This window comes from Strix aluco, chromosome 2, assembly GCF_031877795.1.
Source record: "Strix aluco isolate bStrAlu1 chromosome 2, bStrAlu1.hap1, whole genome shotgun sequence".
Taxonomy (NCBI): Eukaryota; Metazoa; Chordata; class Aves; order Strigiformes; family Strigidae; genus Strix; species Strix aluco.
In genome coordinates, this window is record NC_133932.1 from 66,722,273 (window position 1) to 66,745,657 (window position 23,385).

Sequence of the window (23,385 nt, forward strand, 5' to 3'; positions counted from 1 at the left end):
GCGAGTTTACCCAGCAGTGCTTTGGGGCGGGCGCGTTTCCGCCGGTTTTTCCTGTTGGAGAAGGGAAGGGGGAGCTGTTTTCTCTCTCTGCCTGCTCGCAGTGTATTTTGTATCCCTTTTCTCCTCCTCCTCCTCCTCCTCCTTCTCCTCCTCCTCCCCGGCTATCTTTGTCTGGCTCGCAGCACCCCGCTCCAGCCCCGCCGCCGCCGCCGGGACGCGCAGCCCCTGCCCGCCGGTGCCCGGCGCCGTTTCATGCGAGGGCAGCACCGCGGGAAGGGCTCGGAGGCGGCGGGGGCTCCGCCGCGGCGCTGGGCGTGAGCCCCCCCCCCCCCATGCGACAGCGCGGCCGCGGCTGCCGCTGCCGGCTCCCGGCGTGAGCACCGCCCCGCCGCCGCCGCCCGGGCCGGGCCGTGCCGTGCCGGGCCGTGCCGTGCCATGCCCGGGCGCGGAGCGCACCGAGAGGCTGCCAGAGGCTGCCGGCCCCGGCGCCGCTCCTGCCGCCGCCGCCACGATATGGTGTGAGCCCGCTGCCGCCGGGGACGCGCGGGCACCCACCCACCGACCCACCGACCGACCCACCGGCCGGCCAGGGCACCGCCGCCCGCCTCGGGGGGAGCCCCCGGCCCCGCACTGCACCGCGGGGAGACAGACGGCCCGCGGCACCCCCTCTCCTTCCTCCTTCCCTTCCTTCCTTCACCTCCCTCTGCCCCCTCCTCCTCCCACCATCCATCCATCTATCCATCATCCCCCCGCCAACCCCTCCCAATGCTGAAGAGTTTCAACCCGGCGGGGCTGGAGTGAAGAAGGGAAGGGCGGAAGGGAGGAGAGGAGCGGAGCTCCGCGCGATTCACAGCTGCTTCGGGGAGAGGGGGGGCGGGGGGGCGGCCTCGCTATTATTTAACAGAGAAGAAAAAAAGGAGGAAAAAAAAAAAAAAAAGAAGAGACGGGAAAATGGCGAACGATTCTCCTGCAAAAAGTCTGGTGGATATCGACCTTTCCTCCCTGCGGGTGAGTGCCGGGGCGGCGGGGCGGGGGGCCGAGGCGGCGGGCGGGGGCCCCCCCCGGGCCCGGCGCGCCCCTTGCCGGGGCTGCCCGAGCTGGCGGGGGTGGGAGCGGCCGGGTCGGGGCCGGGGCTGGTACCGGGGCCGGTACCGGGGCGCGGGGGGCCGGTGGCCGCGTGGGGGGAGCCCCGCGGGGGCGGGCGGGGGGAGCGCGGCCCTGGGCTGCTTTTCCTTTGTTTGCATGTATTGGCATGTGCGTGGAAAAACAGGGCGCAACAGCTGCACGCCGCCAGCAGCCGGGCTCGCTCGCTGGGCTCTGCCAGCAGCCATCGCCTGACAAAAATGTAACCCCGCTTTTCTTCTCCCCCCCCCCCCTCCTGCCCCCTCTGCCCCTTTCGCCCCCCCCTCCCCCCCAGGACCCCGCTGGGATTTTTGAGCTGGTGGAAGTGGTTGGCAATGGCACGTACGGGCAAGTCTACAAGGTTTGTGGCAGAATTTCTTCTCCTTTTTATTATTGCCATTTTTCTAGAGGGTACCCGGTGTCTCTGCCGCGCTGAGCACACGACTGAGGGCGAGCCACCCGCTGTGGCGAGCGGAACGGTTAGGGATGATAAAAATGTTGTCCTTGTCATTGTTGCTGCCCGTGACAAGTTTGTCAGCCTCTTGGCTTCTGCTTTTCCAAAGAGACCCAAATTACTCTCCCAAGTATCCATCCTGAAATGATGAAACGGTCCTTTATTGTCCTTATTTCCACCTACCCCCGCCCCCCCCCCCTCCAGAGAAATGACCAAACCGAGTGGACACTGTCACTGTGTCCGGGCTGTACAATTAGGTCCATGAGCTTATTCAAAATTGCTGCTGGAAGTCCTCATGGAAGTTGCTGCTGCTGCTGCGGTGACTTTAGACAAAGGCATTGGCCTTCATTAAAATTGTCACCAGGTTTCCGTGTTGGAAAACCTTCAAAGTGCTGAAGCTGTGGAGTCGGGGGTGAGTGGTGCTGCATCCGATCCCACCGTGCTGTGCAATGGTGGAGGGGGGACAGAGTGACAACAATAAGCGATCGAAGAGGGAAGCTTATTTTGTGAAAATCAGAATTCCCAGAATAACCTGTTTGACAAGTGTATGACTTTAAAAAAAAATAGAAATCAGAGAGTGCCCATGTGGGTGTGAAACTAGCCTACTTCCCCCCCCCCCCCCGCCCCCCCCAGTGTGCAGTCAGTGGAACAAACAAATCTTGAGATTGCATGACTTTGCAGTGAGTGCTAGCTACCAGGATGACTAATTATTCACACAGTCTTAATACTTGGCTAAAGACGGAAGGCTCTAGCCTTACATTGTGTGGAAATGCGAGGCACATTTGCAGAGGGAAGGAGAGATAACTGAAAATAACTGAGTATCGTAGCTGCTTGGGGTTTTGTTGTTTTTGTTTGGTTTGGGGTTTTTTTTGCTTATAAACAAGGCAGTATAATTGGTGAGTTTCCCTGATGGCAAGATACTGCTGCTTGCAGCTCCAGTAACTAAATAAAGCACTTTGGTGCCTCTTCTGCAAATGAAACACATGTCAGTTTGTTTTGAGGGCGTGAACCTCAGCCTTCCTGATGGAGAAGCAGTGTGCAAGTTGCATTTTAAGACTAGAAGTGGAATAACCAGGCTGCTGCTGTTAGCAGAATGCTGGAAAAAAAGGATGTGGCTCAAAAGGTCAGAGGAGAGGGGGGAGATGAGTGAGAAGCTGCACTTTGACACCACCATGACCATTGAATTTTTTTTCTGACAAATAAATGACACCATTTAATTTCTTTCTGAATCCTTATGCTCCCAGAGCTTGCATCACCTGAACCCTTCTTAAAAAAAAAAAAAAAAAAGTAGGGCGTGAATGTGTGACTTGAAACTCTCCTGTTAATTATTGCAATTTGGTGTATTGTTTCTCGGCTTACTTGTTAATGCTTTGACTTAATGAGCAAAGTCCTCGGTGGTTTAACAGTCTTGACAGTAGAAATTTTAAATTTAATTTTCCTTAGGTACGCTAGAACTTTCCTGGAATAGTTAGCATTAGAAATGAAACTTGGCACATGCATTTATTGATTTGGAAGAGTGAATGAACACCTGAGGTCTAAGGGCATCGGTGTCACTGATGACACAGGGAGAGGCAGGCGGTTTCTGTCAGGGCATTAGTTTTAGTGTGTGTCTGATGAGATTTCCTCTGCTCTTCCTCATGGGTTAGACAACGGTGGCAATATTTCCTCTTGCAACTGAGAGCATGATGGTTTGAGTGCCAGGAATAAAAGAAATAGTTAAAAACTGCTTTGCTGTAGAGCCTGTCAGACAGTAGTGGATTGACAGGTGTGTAAGTTTGGATTGGCACTGCTACTTCTTAGGCATTTTTCCACATTTGTGTACGTGGTCTTAAAATGTGGACACCCAACAGGGTTGCATGTAAGCAAAAAATACCAAACCAAAAAACTTCTTTGCTGTGGTTAAACCTTGGCTGTCTTCTTGAAAGAATGCAGTTATGTAAAAAAAAAAAAAAAAAAAATCAGTTCAGTATTAATGCAATAGTATTTAACTTTTCTCAGCCACTTTTTTGTTAGGAAAAATGCTGCAGGGACACCCAAAGGTGAAACTGTGTGTATGTTTTGAGGGCTTTCGGAGGAACTGCATAACCGAGGGAAAAAACGTGGTTACGCTGTGTTTGCTCATTGCCTTCCGCTTTCTTCCTACCCAGCAACCTCTCCTTGAAATCCCTCTTCCCAGGTGCTTTTATTGCCGTTTTAACCGCTCTGTCATCTCAAGGGACTGGCGGGGGGTGGGGTGGGCTGGCTTTGAGGAGCCGTGCCCCGAGATCTGTGGGGTACCTCTACTTTGATGTACTTCCACATTTTGTGTATCGGCATCAGCGATGATGTCACCCGGGCGCAGGGCGCGGGATTGGCTGGCTACCTGCCACTGCGGGGAGGACGGAGGGAGCGGGAGAGGGCATGACGTTATCTCTTTGTCTAGCTCATACACCCCGGCGATGATACCGAAGGTCGTTTGCCTTGCTGGGGAGTCCGCTTTCCAGCGGTGGTGGGAAGGAGACTGCACGGACCTGTTGAAAAGCAGAAAATACTCCTGTTTTTCTCCTCTTTGCCTTAGCTGAGCTTGCTGGGAATAGCTCAGATCTAGCCAGCTAGCGATGTTTCTATAGATAGTTCTATTGTAGCTATTTATTTAGCTATATATAGGTGTATAGATGTATATAGTGGTACATAGATGTATATATGCACATGAAATATGAGGGCAGCCCATGGTTTTTTGTCACCTAAATGCAAGTGGAGTTACTACCTGTCACAGAGCTGTGTGGATCCTCCTGGGGTTTTATGCCATTAAATAGGTTGGCTTCTGTGGAGTGTACTGTGGGCCTGGGACCTTGGCGGTGAGGTGTTAAAAATACTAAGTTTTCAGCTGCTCTGCTTAAAGTCCATAGTGTTTGCATTATTTTTACCTTCATAACCTCACGCCTCTTCTGTGTGAAGGAGCCTTGCGTTTCAAGAGGAGCTTGTTAGACACAACTGTGAATTAGGGGGGAAAAAATGAGCCAGCCCTGGGTGCCTAAAAGAAAGGGGGTGTTTTGGGGAAGTCTTTGCCCAGCACAGGGGAAGGGGCAGTTGTGGGGGTGGCTCGCTCATCCTGAGGCAAAGCAGAGCTCCTCTGCTGCTCATCTGAAATCCCGGGGAATGAAAGGCCGGCCTGGAAGTTGTTTCTCCTTTCGTAGTTAGTTCAAAATGGCACAGAAGGAAGCTTCTGCAAGCTGCAGCGCTTGTAAGTTAGCAAGCAAAGGGTTAAACGTTGCAAAATACAGCGAGCGGAGTGCCGGTGCCGAAATGAGTGGCCGCGGCACCCCCGGAGTCTGCCGTGTAACACTTTTAAGGAGCCCCACGCCTCTACTGGGGTTTAGAGAAAAAAAATTTCCCTTCCAACAGGTTGGTATCAGCTGATGGGAGCGGAGGGGCTTGTGCGGGCTTGTCCGGAGCAGCGCCCAGCCTGTCCGACCCCCCCCCCCGGCCTGGGGCTCAGCGCCCCTGAGCCCCCCTCAGCAACAGGGTAGCGATGTGCCGCCTGCACTAGTGAGGGGCAACGGGGGGGGGCGTGTGTGTGTGAACGGCGCAGAATTCGTCAGAAGAACCGTGTTAGCCTGTTAATTGTGCTTTTTGTGCGTGCTACTGTCCGGCGGACTGGCTGTGCCTCTCGTCTCCTTTCCTCCGCAGCTCGGTCCCGCGTTATCAGAGCGCGTCGGTGTCACTGGAACTCGTAGCCAGCTTACCAAATGATCAGCTGCCTTAGAGACTTTTTTTTTTTCTTTTTTTTTTATCTTTTGCGAATAGTGGAGGAACATTTTTAGCATTGCTGCGGTTAGATTTTAGTTTTTCACATCCAGTAGTAAGCTTAATTTGAAGTTTGGCTCGCACAAAATGGAAACACTCCCGAAATTTGCCTCGATATAAGATTCGAACTGGGTGTTTGCTTCCCTTCCTTTTTTAATGCAAAAATGACCTGTAAACTAAAGGCATCAGTTGATATTTTGCAAATTTAAAAATCTCTACCATCTGATCATTCATAGAGGCACAAGTCTTATTAATTTTGCTATTGAGACTGAACTGTGCAACTTGCTCAGTCACTTTCTCTTTTTTTTTTTTTTGGGTGTGTGTGTGTATGTGTTTTTAAAGACAGCTAACACTTTAAAATAGCTATTGTGAGTGTGCTGTTACGTCTCACAGATAGACATTGTAATTCTCTTGTAGCAGCAATGTCTGGGAGGGAAGGATGTTCTTGTGCGAGTTCTGAGGCATAACAGGAGTGCACCAGAAAGATGAGAATTAGGGATGATACTCTTAATTGCCCTCAACGCAGGCTGGTGTGGCTTTCTAAGAGCTTTGTAATAGTTAATTCATAGTGAAGGCTTCTTTTGTTGATTTATGTTGCAGCCTTCCAAAACTGCATGTAAATGATGTGTATTGTCTAACTGCTGGCTCATAAAAGGAAATGATGTAAGACGTGATCGTTTAAATGCTGATTTGAAAATAAATTAAAACTTGGATAAATGTTTTCCCACACTAAGGATACTCTATTTTTGTCTTAATGGACTTTCTATCTTACGAGGTGACTGTGTTGAGGGGTAGGAAGAGAGGACAGTGCTTGGTATTCTTTACTAACTCAGTTGAATTTTTTTCTTTCCCCCCTCTCCCCTTTCTTTCTCTTGCTGCTAAAGGGACATCATTGTGGATTCAAATGATTTTGTTAAACATGAATACAATTCCAGTCTTATCTCTATAAAGACAAACTGTACTGAGGATCAGTGAGGTCATTTGATTTCAGGAACTGGTCCAGACCAGCTCTCTTGAGTATGAACTGCCCTTCTTCCCTTCCTCCTATGATTTTTAATGGCTTGAGTTGCAAGGGGAGGGTTTGCTGTTGGAGAAATCGGGAAGGACCAGGCAGTGGCTGGAATACTGTCATTTCTCTGGGTCCTATGGCTAGATGTTTGGCCCCCTGTATTCACCCCAAATTGGCTGAACTTTTGACTGGTTCTCCATCACCCAAATCCTCCTTAATTAAACATACAAAAGCTAGGCAGGTGGCCAGTGGGGATTACTGATATTTATTTTTATTAAAAAAAGAAAAAGAGAAAAGAAAGCAACCTGCCAGTTGTGGGTAACCACATGTCCCTCTCGTTCTTCCTCCCCCAGTCCATCTGTCTGTTTGTCAAAACGTCTTTTTTTTGTATCTTGTCTTAAATCAAATTGCAGGCTCCTGGGGCAGGGACTCCTTATTCTTGGAGTAATTAGAAGAGGACGTGGAACTCTAGGACCTGGGTGTGTGCAGGGCTTCGAGGTGATGGATGTAACAAAACAGAGCCCAGAGTCTTACGCTGACTCCTAAGAAATTTTTTCAGCTTTCTGTAGGAAGATTTTTCAACTGATGTGGATAAAATTTCAGTTGAAATCATCTCCTGCTCTCTCTTTGCTTTTTTGTCTGCATGTGCTCTCTCCCTGTTGGCAATTTTCCCAGCCTGGTGAAGGTGGATGGTTCTCCCCATGAAGGTCTCTGCATCTTGCTCCAAGCATGGGGAAGGTGAGCTTTATTCATAAGACCTGAGACAGGGATTTTTACTTGTTTAGGGATATTAAAGAAAGGAGAAAACCAGGAACATACACATTCCTTGCTTTATTTTTGTTCTCTCCTGGTAATGGAAAGTTTGGTGACATGTTATCAACTTCCAGGCAGCAGAGCCTTGGCGGTAGTGTGCAGAAATGCCTTTTTTTTGGCCTCTGTGATGATGGCAGGTCTGCGCCTCCCACCCTAGGGGCTGATGTAGAGGAATGTCCCCAAAGGGAATCCAGCATCACAGGAGGTGTTCACCCTTTGCATTTCCCTGCCTTCAGCATATACATTTTTTATTATAAGTTTTTGGACTAGAATACTGACTTTTCTCATGTGGTCTAGCATGTGTTTGCGTATACACATTATGTTCTAGTCATCTTCTTTTCAAGTGGTACTTTCCATTGCAAGAGTGATTTCAGCCGGGTAGGTTGTGTACCTACCTTCTTGAGATCTGTTTTCCTTGAAGGAAGGTCGTATTTTTGTTTTTCCTGTTTTACATTTCTGACTGTACACTCTGGCTCCGCCAGAAGTATTTCTCCCTGCCTTTGGATGACATTGATATTCAAGCTCAATAGCATCAACTTGCACAATGTGAGCTTGACTGTAGTCAAAAGTTACAGTAAGATCCTTATCTGTGGCGTTATTTTAGGTCCCAGTCCAACTCCCACTGGAGCTGGTGGAAAGAATTCAACTTGCCTGAATGAGAGGTGGATTTGGGAGGGGATCTCATAGTTTTGCACAAGAGTTTTCTTATCAAATACCTTGTGTTTGTAGCATTATGGGTCCCTGATTGTTTTTCAGGTTGGCACAGGCCCAAGAAAAAATACTGTTGGCTATAAAATCAGGCAACTGTGGGAAGGGGGAGGAAAAACCCCGCAACTGTGCATGCTTCTTGGGAACCTTGAGGTAGCTCTGGATGTAGAGGACTTGGAGATTTTGACATTGCATGTCAGTTTTATTTCCAAAGTGTATTTTCTGCTTTGGGTGCAGTGTGAAACACTTAAACAGAGACACAAAATAGGACAGCAATTACAAACTGCAGAGTGCTGCCAAATGCTCAATATCCTGTTGTGAAGTTCATGATGCCTCCTTAACCCTTGTTACTGGTCCTCTGTCCTGTCCTGAGCAAGGCTTGATGTATTTCCTCCCTGGCCATGGGGCTCAGCAGTCCTGACTTCTGTGGTATCTATTTCAGTGTCAGAAAAAGGACAGAGCAGCTTTCAGAAGGAGAACTGAGTACAGACTAGAGACACGAGAGTCCTGCAGGCAGAGCAGTCCTGTGCTCTGCTGGGCTTTGCCATCCTGCAACAGCGTGAAATCTGCTGTTCTGAATGTAGTGAAGAACTATGATTTGACCTCAGTGGTGCTGGTTTTAATTTGCTGCTGATTGGGAAACCTGTGAGAAGCACCACTGAAGAAGGATGAATCCCAGAGACTGGGGAATGGAGGTGCCTACCCTTGCAGAGGTCTTGCACTTCTGAGGCACATGGATGGAGTGGGCTTCTCTCCACTTTATTTAGAAATTGGTGCTACTAACTGCTATCTCAGGTGCCCTGTGCAACTCACTGTAGGAGGCATGAAGGGTGTTGACAGCTTCTCCCTAGGGTTTTCCCATGCCCTCCTCCTGCTTCATCTTGCATCATACTGACAAGTGAAGGACCAAATCTATGGGAAGATGTGGAGTTAGGAAGAGATAGTGGGACAGCTCAGAACGTGAATTTACTGAATTACTGAACGTGAATTTACAGAGGGAATCAGAGGGTGAAGAAGGAGAAGCTGGCTTGAATGTTGAGAATGAATTAGTGGACTATTCATAGTTGTGGGTGACAAAAAGTAATGTGGAGTTGAGGAAGTGTTTAATATAAGAAAAAGTAAGAAACAGCTTAATTGTCAGTAGAAATACATTGGCATATATAATTTATATTTTAAACTATATATATTATGAAAGAGATTAGCTTTTACTCATGGCAGTTCACTAGCTTTCACTAGCCAGACAAGCTTTGGGCTTATGCACACAAGGGGAAGATTTAATGACACAAGTTTTTGTGCTGATTTCAGCATGGCCTGGGCTGACGAGACCTCCCTCAGCCCACCTAGCAGTGTTGTGACCATGTGCCAGAATAAGTGATGTCTTTTGGGGCAGATTGTTTAACAGTCCTGGCAAAATGCTTCTTTCCCACTGAAGCTGCACCTCCCTGGGTTGCTCTGCCACTGTAGCTGTCATTAGCGCTATACAAACAGGACACTGCAAGTGCCAACAGGTCCTGATCAGCCTGTCTAGTAATAAAACAGCTAATGTGGTAAAATTCCTAATGCAGATGCAGTTATACTGGTATTGTAGCGCTTATGTGGTATGTCTCTGTCACCTCCCTTTGGAGCTGTCCCGTGGTGCGTTGATAAGAGCTGCTCTCCGTGCAGGGACCACAGTGACTCATGGGTTTGTACCTGTGGCTGAAGGAGCCATGTGGGCTGCAGGCACATGCTTCCTGGAGCAAGGCAGCACACTGCCCCTGAAGAAGGTCTGCTGTGGGCTGGGGTCAGCAACGTGGTTGCTGGGGCTGTTGGTGGTGCTCCATGGCCACTTGTCTACCTCCTTCCCTGCCTCTGTGTGCCTCGAGTGCCCCAATAACTCCCTGGCTCTGGGGCTGCTGCTGAGGTCCACTTGCTTAATGCTCTTCTCAGCACCCTGGCTGGGGAATTTCTAAAAGATCCCTTTGGGCACCTTGCATTTGCAGCTTTGGAGGTATGGGCACTGCCCAGCTCCTTACCTGCCTCTGAAGACTTTCCTTTTTCCAGTGCTGCTCTCCACATGGAAATGCTGGTCCTCATGTCCATCCATAACACCCATCTGCCTGGTCTTTTGCTCCTCACTCTTGTGTTGTATTATCTCCAAAAGTGGCTTTTCTTTTTTATTATGTCTGTGGAGTTCGCCTTAGCTTCACTGGATGTTTTAGGGCTTGGAAAATTGGGCTGGTTTTAGGTTTGAATGTTTGGATTACTATCTTTTTATCTTGTACCAGCCCACGGTATGGACTTGTTGGCTCTGGTTCCTGAACGTGGCAGCTTCGCCAGAGGACAGAAATGGGAGGATGTTACTTAGGTAGCTAAAAGAATGGCAGCAGCTTGAAATACTGGGTTGCACCAAATCTGGGTTTTATTAACTTCCTGAGGCAATAAAACCCAAGGCAATAGTTTACTCCTGCTGTTTTATCTCAAAGTTTATCTCAGAGCTGATTCACTTTGTGTCTTATTTTTGCATTTGGAACTGTTAAAAATTACTGGAAGTCTTAAAAATACAACAGTCAATTTCAGTTAAGCTCTGGTAGTTTCAATTCCTTCTTCCTAGGATTTTGTGAGAGTAGCTATAGGGGATGACTGTGGGCAAGAGTTCATGATTCTAATTTAAACAGTAAGCTCAAACCAAAATAAACTTGTCTCAAAACCTGCCCCCTACACTTCGAGCTATTTAATGGTATTGGGTTGTTTTGTTTTCAAGCCTGGGAAGGATAAGCTTAAGGTCCATGGGCCTTACTGTGTTAAAGTATACTATGCTGTACTTGGCTTTATGCATGTTAAAGTCTGGGACCCCTCAACATTACTGCAGTTTATTATTTTTCTTCATTTTTGTGCTTCACAAGGAAAATTCAATAGAATACCTAAAAGGAAGCACAACTGTACCCATCTGACAAGGCTGTTGTCAAGAGGTCGTACTTGTAGCTGAGTTATAAACCCTTGCGGGTTGGGCTATGTAAAGAAAATAGAAATGCTGATGGATCCTTAGCTGTAGTCCACTAGCATGTGCTACTACAATACTCAATTATTGGGGGAACTGGTACAGCAGTGTTTGCATATAATGATGAGGTGTTTGCTGACTGGAAGCCCTAGTTGAGTTTCTTTTATGCTTCTCCAAAAAACTGATAGCACTGTGTATCTCCAATTATTTTACGGTGGGCTGATAGGTGGAAAATGCATTTTGTAGTGAGAGCTGCAGATATGCACGTCTGGTCAGTAATTTACGGCTTGTTTCTGTGCAGTGAGCTTGGATGGTACTTTTGAAAGGTTCTTAAGTAGGTGGGCTGTCTAAATCTGAGCTGTGTGCTCCAAGACTCACAGTGGAGAGAAATAGGCCAGGGGAATAGCCTCTGGAGATGACTACCCTAGGATGAGATAAATTGCTCTTTACCTGAGACGTTGTCAGTTAATTATAATGGGAATTTAGGATGAATGTCTCAATTGTATGTCTTCTAGATGTGTAAGGTCAGACAGGTTGACCCCACTCTGTACCATGAAGGTAGTAGCTCCTACAGTCCATCTTCTTTGCAGGACATATAGTAAGTGGATGTGTAAAACTGAATGACATATACAACTCCTCTTGCCCATCCCTGGAAGAGAAGCATCTCTTTCCCCAAAAGACTCATAAATAAGTGACCTGTTTTTTGTATGCATTTACCAAGAAGTGAATGTGCTTGCCCTTAGTTTGTTCCACACTCTTATGTGAAGACTGGAACCTTAAATATAGACAGGTTTATTTCTGCAGAACTTCTGAGGTATCTGGTTGAGAAGAATTATCAGTATGAAAAGCAATCAATGCCTTGTGTCTCCTCTTTGTGCCTTTAGCAGTAAGTGCTGCGGTCTTTCCTGTTCAGATAAATTATACTTCTACAGAAAATGCATTTATTCTAGGTTACTGTTTTTCAGGAGAGAATTACAGAAATACTTTAACTCTTCTGATAATGTTGATAAGGGTTGTAATTAAGTGCCTGACATTCAAGTTGTTTTTTCAAAGGTGTGCTTCTCTGCAAGGTATCCTTTCCCATCAAACCTGTTTGTGTTTTGTTTTTTTTTTTTTTTTTTCTTTTCCCAGCCATGTCTCCGTAGCTGTAAGCTCAGCTAGTAGAATTCAATCTGAATGTGAATCTTATTTTTAAATCTCAATCTGTTGTAAATCTGAGAATCTTTTCTCTAATTAACACTTGGGTTTTTTTGAAGCAATATACTGCATGTTCCTTCAGCAGCTACAGCGGACATTCCTGAAGTACTTGAAGTTTTATATTCCGCATCATTTGTTAAACTGAACTGTCAATTTGCTTGGTAGTCTCCCTTATAAACACAGAAAGAAGTGGAGCTCTCATGTGCTTCTCCTCTGATACTCAGGTTATCCATTGTTCTTTACTTCGGGGTGAGGTTGTGGGAGAGAAGTACAGTGGGGAACTGATGTAACTTATTCCCAGCCACCCAAGAAATTCGTGACAGAGGTACAAGCCAAATCTCTGGATGTAAAGTTCTGTGCTTTAATCAAAAGAGATCCCTTCTTTGTCTTAGTGATAGCTGGGATCAGCTTTCACACTTACCCAAGCCAAAGAGAGGGAAGACTTTGCATGTTGACCCTCTGGTCTCCTAAGAGCTGCTCAGAGGAAAGGGGCTCAATGTTCCTGGGCGACTGGGCAGGTGGATCTCGTAGAGCAAGGTGGTACCCCTGCTTGTTTTGTTTGTGTTTGTGGTGGAATTGTTACCTGCTGTCTTGCAGTTGGTGAGGTTTCTGTTTAAATGAGTTTTGCAGAAAGGCCTGAACTGAATTGCTCACATTTAACTGTATAGTTCTCTGTAACGGAGGTGAGGCAGGTAATAGGATATTTTACCATGACTAAACAGCGGCGTTAATACCTTTAAAATTGGTATATTGACGTTTATGAGCAGATATCACATTACAGTGATAGCTTCAGGGGCCTTCTGCTGCATATGAGAGCTCTTGGTTGATTTAGAAAGCAAATAAAAAAAATTTTAAAGCTACCCTAACACAATCAAGCATGTTAAACTGAAAATGCAAGGTGATGCCATATCCTTAGCTTACCCTGCAATTCGCTGTTATTTCGGCAGATTAAGTTAATGATGTACTGTCACAGGAGAAGGAACAAAAGGCACAGCGTTGAGAGCTACAGGGAAGTCTGGGATGCAAAGGACATCCCTCATTTCACGACAGGTGTTTTGTACACCAGCGCTGTACCTTGCAGCCGATGTGCTCGTCCCGGGGCACGTTCAGAGGACTCCCTGTGCCGCAGGGGTTGGGGCTCTGGCAGAACTGCCACGCCTCCAGGCCCCCTTAAATTGTCACCTTTGCCTGTGTTTCTGGTGTGGTCTTGCGGGGGAAGAAAGAATGTCAGCCTATTAATAGTGACGGCACAGGCTTTCTCCTCTTCATCTGTTAAAAATCGCTGGAATGCTTTGAATAACAAATTACCGAAAAATCTTTTTTTTTTTTTTTTATCTGAGTGTTGGAAAGGGTGCGCTTTGCTCCTTCCTTTCCCCCACCTGAAACACAATGAAATTCTCTGATCTGACCTGTCCTTGGGGGCTGTGGAGAATGCTTAGCTCCGCCTGAGCGTTTTAGGTTCTCACCAAGAGTTAAATTCTGGAGCGATGACAAGTGATTGTGGAGAAAATGTTTCAAGTCATGTGAAAGAAATGTTACTTGCTAAATAACTTGAGTGTTAAAAGAAGGGATGGGAAAACCTTTTCTCAGCCTTTGTGGAAGTCTTATATAGCAAGAAATGAAAATCTTTAATATTGACCTAATTTTATTTGTATTTAAGATCAAAGAGCTCTTGTGAATGAGTTGCTTGTCTTATATGTCACTGGCTTTATGGTTTTCTGAATGGCTTGAGGCAATAAATCAGTCCTGAGTAATGCTACCTTTCCTTAGGTTTCCTCTGAGGTAATGGAAGAGTACTCTGGTTTCCTCTTCAGGAATAAAATAATATAATAGTTATTGAGCAGACTTCTTTCTGGCTAAGTTGCTGAGTTTGGAGGTGCCTCCTCATGGACTGAGCATCGTGGCAGTGCTTGCGTTGGATTTTGGGAAAGAAAGAGAGAAACGGGCAATGAAACCGCTGTTGTTGACACTGCAACTTTGGTTGCAGATCAAGTCCTTGCTGCGATTGGGGTTTGACTTTGGAGTATCCTCTTCTGGTGCTGCTCTGCACCTCTTAGCTTTTTGATCACAAAGCGCGTAGTCAGCATGTGCTGTTGTTGTAAGGAAATATGGTATACATACGGTGTGGTTGCACTGGGCTGTATGGGAAAGGGGAAGGTTTTATTTTGTGTACCCCACCAGTAGGATTTCCTACTGCAGAAAGGAGAAAGGAAGGTTAAGCAGGCAGCTGAAATGCCTTGGGTGGTATCTGATTACTTTATTCCTGAAGGGAGAGGGCTCCTGCTTGCTTACACAGTACAGAGCTGTGCTGAAAGCACTGGCTCTTGAGGATACCTCAACTCGCTGGAGAATCTACTGACCCCGTAGCACCATAATGTGGGTTTTAATCTTTCTCTGTAACTCACATAGAAGATGGGAAAAAGGAATGTGAACAGCATTTCAAATCTGTAAAGACGTCATCAGCTCAGTTTGTAGATTCTCAGGAGTTTGGAAACAAAGCCAGTAGCCTTGGGTATTAAAGTGTCACATTACTGTTAATATCCATTCAGTCTGCAGTCTCAATATGCTTAGGGGAAGAGGAGATGAAATTCTTTTTTTGGTACTGTTGTCTGAACTGTTGACTGATGTGAAATGGCATATGTACATGAAAACCCCCTGAAGAAGGTGTGGGTGGTACAGTACTTCTGAGGTGGTAGTTTGGTCTGCTGAGCTTTGACTGCTCGTGGGTCTGTGTCGGTGGTGGATAGTGCTGAGTTGGCAGAACCTCTTCTGACATCCTCTGCTCTGAGCCAGTGCTCGTTGTGAGGGTGAGAGGTGCCCAATAAATGGAGAATCTCATAAAGCCACTTGCATTGCTGGACTTTGCCAAAACCTGGCTTTTTGTCAAGGTTAGCTGAAAAGTTGGGAGTGCATTTTCCTTCCAAGAACTTTTGGTTTAAAGCTCCATTAATTGTATGTCAGTTACTGTATGTGTTATGATAATAACCAAGAGTGGAAAGGACTACATTTATTTCAGTAAACATTTCACCTAGTAAAAATTTAATAGCTTGTCCGCCTTCAAAGGCCATTCCTTTTTTTCCTGTGCAGATTGTGCACGGTGCACCCAGCAGCAGTACAGAGTGTTTCCCAGAGAGCTGTGTTTATAACCTGACCTTGAGATGCTGCTCTTCCTGAGAGTCGGATGGGGCTGTTCCAAGGATGTTGAGTCCTGAGTTTTCTTTGCAAGGCATAGATTGGGTTTGCCTCTGCTGCGCTGAATTTTGTGGGTTTCTTTTAATAGTGACTACGGACAGCTTTTAAAGATGATAAAAACAGCGTGCTGAGGTGACTAGGGACTTGTGTCTGAATCACAGCCGTCAGCAAAACCACCTAGTTTTGGGAACTGTTCTGCGTGACAGCAGAAGAAGTCTTGTGAGTGCCCGAGCCAAACTTCTCTTCAACAAATTTGAGATTTCATGATTTGAATGTTTTGAGGGAAATGTTTTGAATGTCTTTGCTGTCTTAGGCTGTCATGAATAATATCCTTAACAGATTATGCAGACTGCCTGTATATTTGTAAATTAAGAGCCTTAAATGTCATTTGAGAGAAGTGTGGTGAAATAAGAACATGGTAGAGGTAATCCTTCTGCAGTGTTCAGGTGTATATTGGTTTTGTTTAGATTATTTTCTTAAAGCTAGAAATACTTTGGCTGTCCAGGATCAGGCCCTATCTGGTGAAGTCAGTGGAACTAAACTGGGCATCAGCCTGGTGTTAGAGCTGTGGACAAAGGCTTGCACGTTTTTGGTTTGAGACAATGTTCCCTTGTCAGGCTTGAGAGGAAAAAGTATTCCTTTTAGAAATACCGCTTTTTGGAAGTGCCTCATGTCTTAAATTTCTTTGGCTTATTCTTTAATCTTTTCTTATAGAAAGAATTTTCTATTTGACCCTTTTTTTAGCGGTGGCAGGTTTCTCTCCCTTTCTGTGGTTTGTTTTGTCCTTCTCGCTCCCTTCCCTCATATTCATCTGATGTGGGTGAATTCCTCCTGCTGCTCTCCCGTCCTCTAAACTCATCATCCTTTGCATTTCTTCCTCTAGGCTTGTCTGTGGCTTTTTTTCTTTTTTTGGTATAAAAGTAACTAACAAATAGAAAGGATATGGTTAAATCCGCGTGATCTCTGGTATTGGCTGTAGTTCTGCCAAGATGAGTGAGGTTTGTTTGTTTTTTCATTAATGTGTTTCTCCACATTCATTCTGTACCTTCTTTAGGTCTTTTCTTGTGGTCGCTTTTTACCCTGGCTTTCCAAAGAAATGAGGCTCCATTTGTTTTGCTTTGTCCTCAACGCTTTTTCAACCTCAGGGCTGACTTCAGCTGTGTTTTGGTTTGGGGTACAAGTCTAAAATCCTTACAAGTTTCATGAAAAAATAAATGGCTAGGTAGATGGGAGTGAGGGCTTGTTTGCTTTTCTACCCCCAGCTTCCCCGTGGAGAAGGCCTATTAAAGTCCCTCTTTACTGGGCATTGGAAAGATGTGTGCCCAAGATGAAGGCTTCGGGCTTATCTCTAATTGCAGCACTGTTTGCCTGCGACGTGGAGGCAGAGGGGTCACAGTTGTTACCTGTCAGCAGAGCAAAAAAGAGAAGGAAAATGGTCTTGGGTCTTGTCTTTTGTTTCACTGGGGTACTTTGTTCCTCCCCCGCCCCCCCCTTCCCTTCGGACAAAACTGTGGTGCCAATCCCCTGAGGTGAGGGGGTTCCCTGCTGGTGGAGGCGGCAGTTGGAGGAGCTCTGTGGGGATGCTTTTTCCCAGGGCTCCTCTTTCTGCCGAGATTGAAGGTGTGAGGTGTGTATATGCTAACTAAAGTGCATTGAAAGTCTTTGTCTAGACAAGACACACTGCCCTTGACACATGCTAAGTTCGTGTAGTTACAGCCTTGGGTACTTGGTGTGTGCTAACCTCAGGTGGTAAATCCAGGGCTAGACGAGCCCCCTGAGGAGGTGGTGGACAGGGTGGGGATTTCTTTGCATTAGTCTTTGCTGCAACCTCAGCCGGTGCTTGAATGCAAAACTGCTAATAAACAGTTGTAAACCCTGGATGCTTTTTCTCTTGTCAGCTCCTGTCTGAATAGGGGCTTTTTCATGACACATGCTTGTTTGCTCATGTTTCTCTTTTAAGGAAAGCATTTAAACTAGGCAATAACCACCAGTAATTCAGTGCTCTGCTAAGCATGTAATAAACCAAGCCTCAGATCCCTTGGTCTCGAGCCTTTAGAGACTGCCACCCTTTGTTTCTCTCTTTTAGGAGAGGAGGGAAGAAACTGGGCACAATCGACTTGTTTGGTGTGGGAAGGACAAAAAGGTGGCCGGACAGGGGAGAGGTTTGATGGTGACCACACAGGACAGACATCATCATCCTTCCCAAAAAGCGCAGGATCAAAACCCAGCATTTGCTCTGTGTCTGTGATGGCAAACCATTGTGGAGTCTGTTGCGAATTTGGTTAAAAAAGGGATTGCAGCTCCTCATGGTTGGTGCCAGACAAAGCATCAGGTCTCAGCTCATCCTCCTGAGCAAAGCGGGCACCTCTTGTTGACTAGAAAGCTTGCTGTCATTTTCTGACTTTTGTTTAATCCAGGTGCAGCCCAGCAGGCAGTAGCTGATTCAGTTCTGCACTGTTTGCATCCAGTGCAGAAATACAGCCTTCCACTGAATTATACCAAGTGGACTTTGTTGGGATTTTTTTGTTTTGTTTGGGATTGTTTTGTTTTTTTTTTCCCCACAAAGTTACTTCTTGCAAGTGTTGGTGCAACATCAAAACAAAGCAAAAGCTTTAACCGATGTGTTCTGGTGAACTCTTCATGTAAAAACAAAATTAAAGTCCCTTCTTATCTCTGAATTGCCCCTTTAAGCCTCAAACCCCATCCTCTGCAAATCAGTTTGCTCTTTTACAAAGAGAATAGCTTCATGCTATTTTTCCACATGATTTTGTGAAATGCATTTCTAGAGGGGAGCTTTCTTACACATATGCAGAACAAATTTTAGCAAAACATTTCACTTTCTTCTATCTTCAGACTTATGAAAATGAACTCCGTCATGACTTTTCAAAGTGTGGGTTTAAGCAAAAGCTCTCAAGGCATTTCAGTGCTGATTCTGATGCAGCTGTTAGTTTAAGGAATCTCTTTTTAAACTGGAGGTGGCTGTTAATTATATTCAGGAGAGGAAAATGCAGTACTGAGCTGGATAAACTGTAGTTTAGCTCATATTTACTTTGAGGTTGGGTGTGGCAGGTAAAAAAGTCATTCTGTCAGAAAGATAAAAGGGGAAGGACTGGTTTAAATTTTAACACAACTCATTTTTAACAGCCTTTTCTAAAATTTTCTACTTCTGCAACATAATTTTACCAGCACTGCCATGCAGGAGAGCACCATCGCTCCCCACCACCCCACTTCAAATGCTTTGTTGCAGTGCTTCTGGCTTTTCAAAATTTGATGCGACTTTTAGATGTTCAGTGCAATTCACTGTAGGACATTTAGTATACATGAATTTTGTTTCCTGGTCCTTTAGATATGAGGAGGCGCCTAGTGGCTCTGTAAATGCTGAATGGCAGTGTATAAATCTGTAAGTATTAGGCAACTGGTAGAGAGGGAATGGGGGAATTGAGGGAGGAGAGCAGGTCGTCCCCGCAGATCTGACTTCAGCTTGTTGGCTTGCAGCTTCCACGTGGACCATCACCACATCCCGTCTCTGGTTCTGTGGGTTAGCCTGTGCGATCGTCCCCCTGAGACTGTGTGGGCATCATGGCCTTAAGAAATGGTTCGTTTAATTTGTCAGGATGGTAATAACGTTTGGTGGGGGAAGCTTTAAATGTGGAGAGACTGCCCTTGGAGCCTGGAGCTTAGTCAGTTTTTTTTGCCGGTTGTGCTTCTCTTCCCCAAATGCAGCCAGGGCCATCCGCTCCCTGTGCAGGAGTGATGCTCTCCCCCTGGGAGCCTCCTGCCCCTCTGCTTTGATTCAGACCATACTGCCCAGGAACTGCTTTTCCTGCCCTCCAAGGGAGCGGAGTGGGTCGGAGAGGTGCAGGACACACCAGGCTTATTATACTCAGTTTCCCAGCCTGCTTGGTTTATCAGGTGAAGTAAAATTAGGTATCTATTCAGATTTTTCTCACCTTGTGGATGAATTGAGGCGTGTGTAAGATTGTCTGTGGCCTTGTGCCATATTGTGAGCAGCGGGGGATGAAGAGGAACTGATGTCTCTCTCCTCTCCAGCATTATGCACACTGGTTGCCGCTGTATCTTTATTCAGTCTTTCAGGTGCTGGATAATATTGCAGTGGTCTCTGTGGTAGCAGCAGGCAACAAATTATAAAGATCAAAACTCTCCCACTTGGATATCTGCAATTTTGAATGTACTCACATAGCCTTCTTTCCAGGAAAACCACGATCACTCTCAAGGTGTTTAAGATTCCTTTCTTGCCTGCCCCCCCGACTCCAGTGATCTGCAAGGAGGTGGCAGTTGTGGGAGGACTGAGCCAAGTCTGTTTTTTAGGTATTAGGAGGTACTTAGAGGAGTTTCTATTGAGACCACCATCTGGACAGAGATTCATTTGCTAAGGAGCTGCGCCGGTTCCAGGGTAAAACTGTTCAGATGTGGTGCGTACGGTACTGACAGGCTGAAAAAGCATTAAGGGAAGGTGTAGGCTGCTATATAGTTCCTTTAGGACTGGGTGTTTCTTGAAGATTTAACTGGATGAAAAATAGCAGGAAGCCTGGGCAAATGGGCTGATCTGTTTCTTAGATGGATTGGTGCTGACCTCTGTGATGCACTGGGTAGGCAAAAGGCTCTAATTGTTGTTAATAGCTTCTGTATGGCAAATTCAGTAATAATATAGGTGCCTGGGTACTGAGGAATTGCTCTCTTCCCTCCATTGATTGGACCTATCCCATGCAGGAATTGCTGAAAGCAGGTTATGTTCTTGGGAAGAGTTTAAATTACAGCACATTTCCAACTTGACCCCTTGAAGTGTTTGGATTGCTAGAACAAACTCAGGAGAAAGACACTCTTGCCCTCAGACATGGATCCTGTTTGTCCTGCTCTGCTGAATTTAACCCACTGTGTTTCATGCTCTCCGTGCTGGGATTGATTGAAGATGAGAGCTGGGACTGGGGGGATGACACACGTCCTGCTCTGGGGGGCATTGCACTGCTGGAGCTTCACATTTAGGCACCAGAAGGATTAAAGGGCGTGCTTTGAAAAGATACTCCTTCATCTCACTGATAAGTGGCGCTGAACAGGCAGAGGGAGAGGAGGTTAATGCCCTTTTTACCCAGGGTCTGTTTAAAGAAAGGCAGTTGTTTAGCTAAAATATACATCCACAGTTCATTTCTGTGTAAACTGAAATTACCGAGTAAAGAAAGGCATCCTGGGAACAGATTAAGCTATATGCTAGGAAAGGAGAACATTTCTCTTAAGCTCAGTTGACAGCGGCACGCTTAAGGGTTTTCTGTATTAAATATTTGATAAATCTGTAGTAGACTTGAATCTGCGTGGTTTTAATTACTTTTGATTTTTTAAGCCTGCAGGATTCTGACATTTTTCTTCATCTTCCCTTTTTTCTGCCCCCTCTCCCCACAATGATCCTGTTTCATCTTGGAATAAGCACTTGGGTATAATTGGCCATAGTCATGTCTTGGTGATGGGCAGAGTGATCCCTGCGGAGCAGGCCATAAGGCTATGTTTCCAGCTCTGAGAGGTCCAGAAAGCACTGGTCCTGAAATCTGTTGCTTCAGAAATATTTGATTAACTGTATTGTATTAGCATGAGGTTGGCTTTATTGGTACTTCCTATACTTTATTAAAAATCTATTATTAAAAGTGCAAGCATATGTATTTGCTTCTAATGAACCCTTTCTTTCTCTGCTGTTGGCAGCAATTTGCTGTAGTGTTGTTAGCAGCCAGTGCTTCCAGGGATGGTGGGATGGGGAGGGAGGGGTGGTAGGAAGGCATTTGCTTATTTTATTTTATTTATTTTATTTTATTTTATCAGAAAATATTTAGGGTTTTTCTTCGGGCTGGAGAGAGGCTAATTCTCCCTGTGCATTTTAAAGCAGGGTTCCGGATCTTCCTCTCCCATTGAGTTATATCTGGAGGATGTTTGCCTGTCTGTGGGCTATAAGCATGTCGGTGCCACTGGCTGCTGTGCCTGTTTGCTTTCTTCCCTCCACTCCCAGCTGAGCAAAGGTTGGACCTTTCACCTGCTCCCCGCTTTGCATTTCCAGCATTTGGATAAACTTGTCTTGCCAGGGAGCCACTAGCACGGGCGATTTCTGCTGAGCAGGTGCACCTGCATTATCTCCCCATGTGTTTTATGTCAGGCAGTGCGGTGGTGTTCCCAAAACACTGAATGGAGAGGGAGGTCAAGGGGAGAAAAAAAACCCCAGGCATAAGCAGTTGCTTGTGTATATATAATCTGTTTCAGACAGTCTATTCTTGCTGCTGCTTTATCACTCACGTGGTTTGGGCTGGCAGACTCTGGACTGCAGAGCGTAAGAAAAAAAAAAAAAAATCCACCCCAAAGAGAACACGGTTTGCTTATTCACAGAGCGGTTATCCTTCCCAGCAAGAACACAAATTTTTAAGGGAAAAGCTGTGATCCAGTGTGAGCAATTGTGATACTTTGTTGCGAGGAATCAACACATTCCTGGGCAAAGCAGGGCTGTTAAAAATACTTTCCACCTTACTAGGGGTGCAGGCTGATGGTTGACTGTCTTTCCCCATTTCTCCTTATTTTGACCAGGTCTGCAGCTGTTTTTCTCTTGAGACACCCTTTCTGGAGATGTTTTCTGTGATTTTTTTTTCCCCCCCTCCCCCCCTCCAATGGTATCTTGGTCTCTGAGTTTTGCATTCTCCATCCTTCAGAATATTCAATACTTGGGGAATTAATCTTTCTTCAGTCTGTTTTCCATAAGGTTGTAGGTATTTAAGAAATGCTGGAAACAGCTAAAACAAAGACCTTCCCAGACAAAACATATAATACAAGCCACCTGAGTATCTTGGTCTTCTCCAGCTGCCTGCTAGCAACCCTGCTTTTCCCTCAGCCTCAGGGCCTCTGTCTGTCTGTCCTCTCCGGATTTGCCAAGCGCTCAGTTGTGTGTTAATCACCAGTAATAAAAAGTATGCTTAAGATCAGACGAGTGTCTTAAGGATCCTTGTCAAGGCTTATATGTCTCCTCAGTCTCTGCAGCTCTTAATGACAGTGAGTGTGGATGGAGTGATTCAGCTGCAGCTGAGCGAGTGGCTCACTGGCGGGCACTGGCTCAACCATTTCTCTCTTACCTCCTGTCTCTGGCAGAAACAGGTATCAGGCAGATCCTGATTTCTCAGGAAACATCAGGGAGTTTATGTATGATTGGATAGAGGATGTTTGCTGTGTGCAGATCATTGGTGAAACTCCTACTGAAGAGCTCCATCTCACCCGACTCCTTACTCTGAGACCAGATGTGTTTTAAAAGGACTCTGCTACTATGGACAGCCATGGTAAAGGTGCTCTCAGCGTGGGTACGGGTCGTAGAGGCATGGTCATGTAGCTGATTAGGGCTGATCTGTGTCAGGGCTTATGTTAGCCATGGATGTCACTCTGGCTGACTGCAGGTTTAAAAGCTTAAGCTCAGGTGGGAGCGCCCAGTGGTGCCCTCTTCCTCCATCACCTGCCTCTGCCGATGCTTCACCTTGGCGATGCCCAATGCCGGTTTAACTCCTTGTCAATTCATCTCTGTTATACAAGTCATCTGCTGACAAAACAAAGATCTGGGTCACTGCTCTTAAAATAGATTCAGCATTAGGCAAATTGTTCAAGCAAGCTCGCCTTTCGTCTGAGAAGGCAATGTCAACCCAACCTCATAGGGATATCCCTAACAAGCACAGCATCCTTCTGCAGAGGCCCTGTCAATTTAGCGACGCTTGCCTAATAAGCTTTTAAAATGCAATGTCCAGCTGTTTGCACAATGTTTGACTTGTGCCTGAGGGAGTAAGAGTTTTTTCTTTATGTTAATACAGATATATGCATCAATATGAACTGTTTTTTTGTGGTGGTCTTTGCAAATATTCTCTTTCTTTGTGCTTTGATGCCTGGAAATGTGATTGGCATGTTTAACTTTCAGCTGTAAGAGCCATGATAAATTGTATATGTACAAGCTGATTGTTGCCCTTACTTATCAAGATGAAATTGGTACCACTATAATAGTCATCCGCTAACTGCTTTGAACACACTGTGCCAAGCTCATATATGGGTGTGCAACTGGTCAAGGTTGAATTACTCATGAAATCCATTTTTAAGGTCACAGCT

General features: G+C 45.9%; 1 protein-coding gene across 8 annotated transcripts in view; it reads left to right on the plus strand.

The window, feature by feature from the left end:
• The first annotated feature begins 343 nt into the window (after positions 1-343).
• MAP4K4 (mitogen-activated protein kinase kinase kinase kinase 4) overlaps positions 344-23,385 on the plus strand; it is a 169,764-nt gene continuing 146,722 nt past the window's right edge. For 3 of the 8 annotated variants that reach the window (XM_074815104.1, XM_074815108.1, XM_074815106.1), the window contains exons 1-2: positions 345-1,008; positions 1,418-1,483. In XM_074815104.1, coding sequence (XP_074671205.1) covers positions 952-1,008; positions 1,418-1,483 — 123 coding nt within the window. In that variant the 5' untranslated portion in view covers positions 345-951. Of the gene's footprint in view, positions 1,009-1,417; positions 1,484-23,385 lie in introns of all 8 variants that reach the window. The other 5 variants (XM_074815107.1, XM_074815111.1, XM_074815105.1 and 2 more) reach the window with 4 other exon arrangements.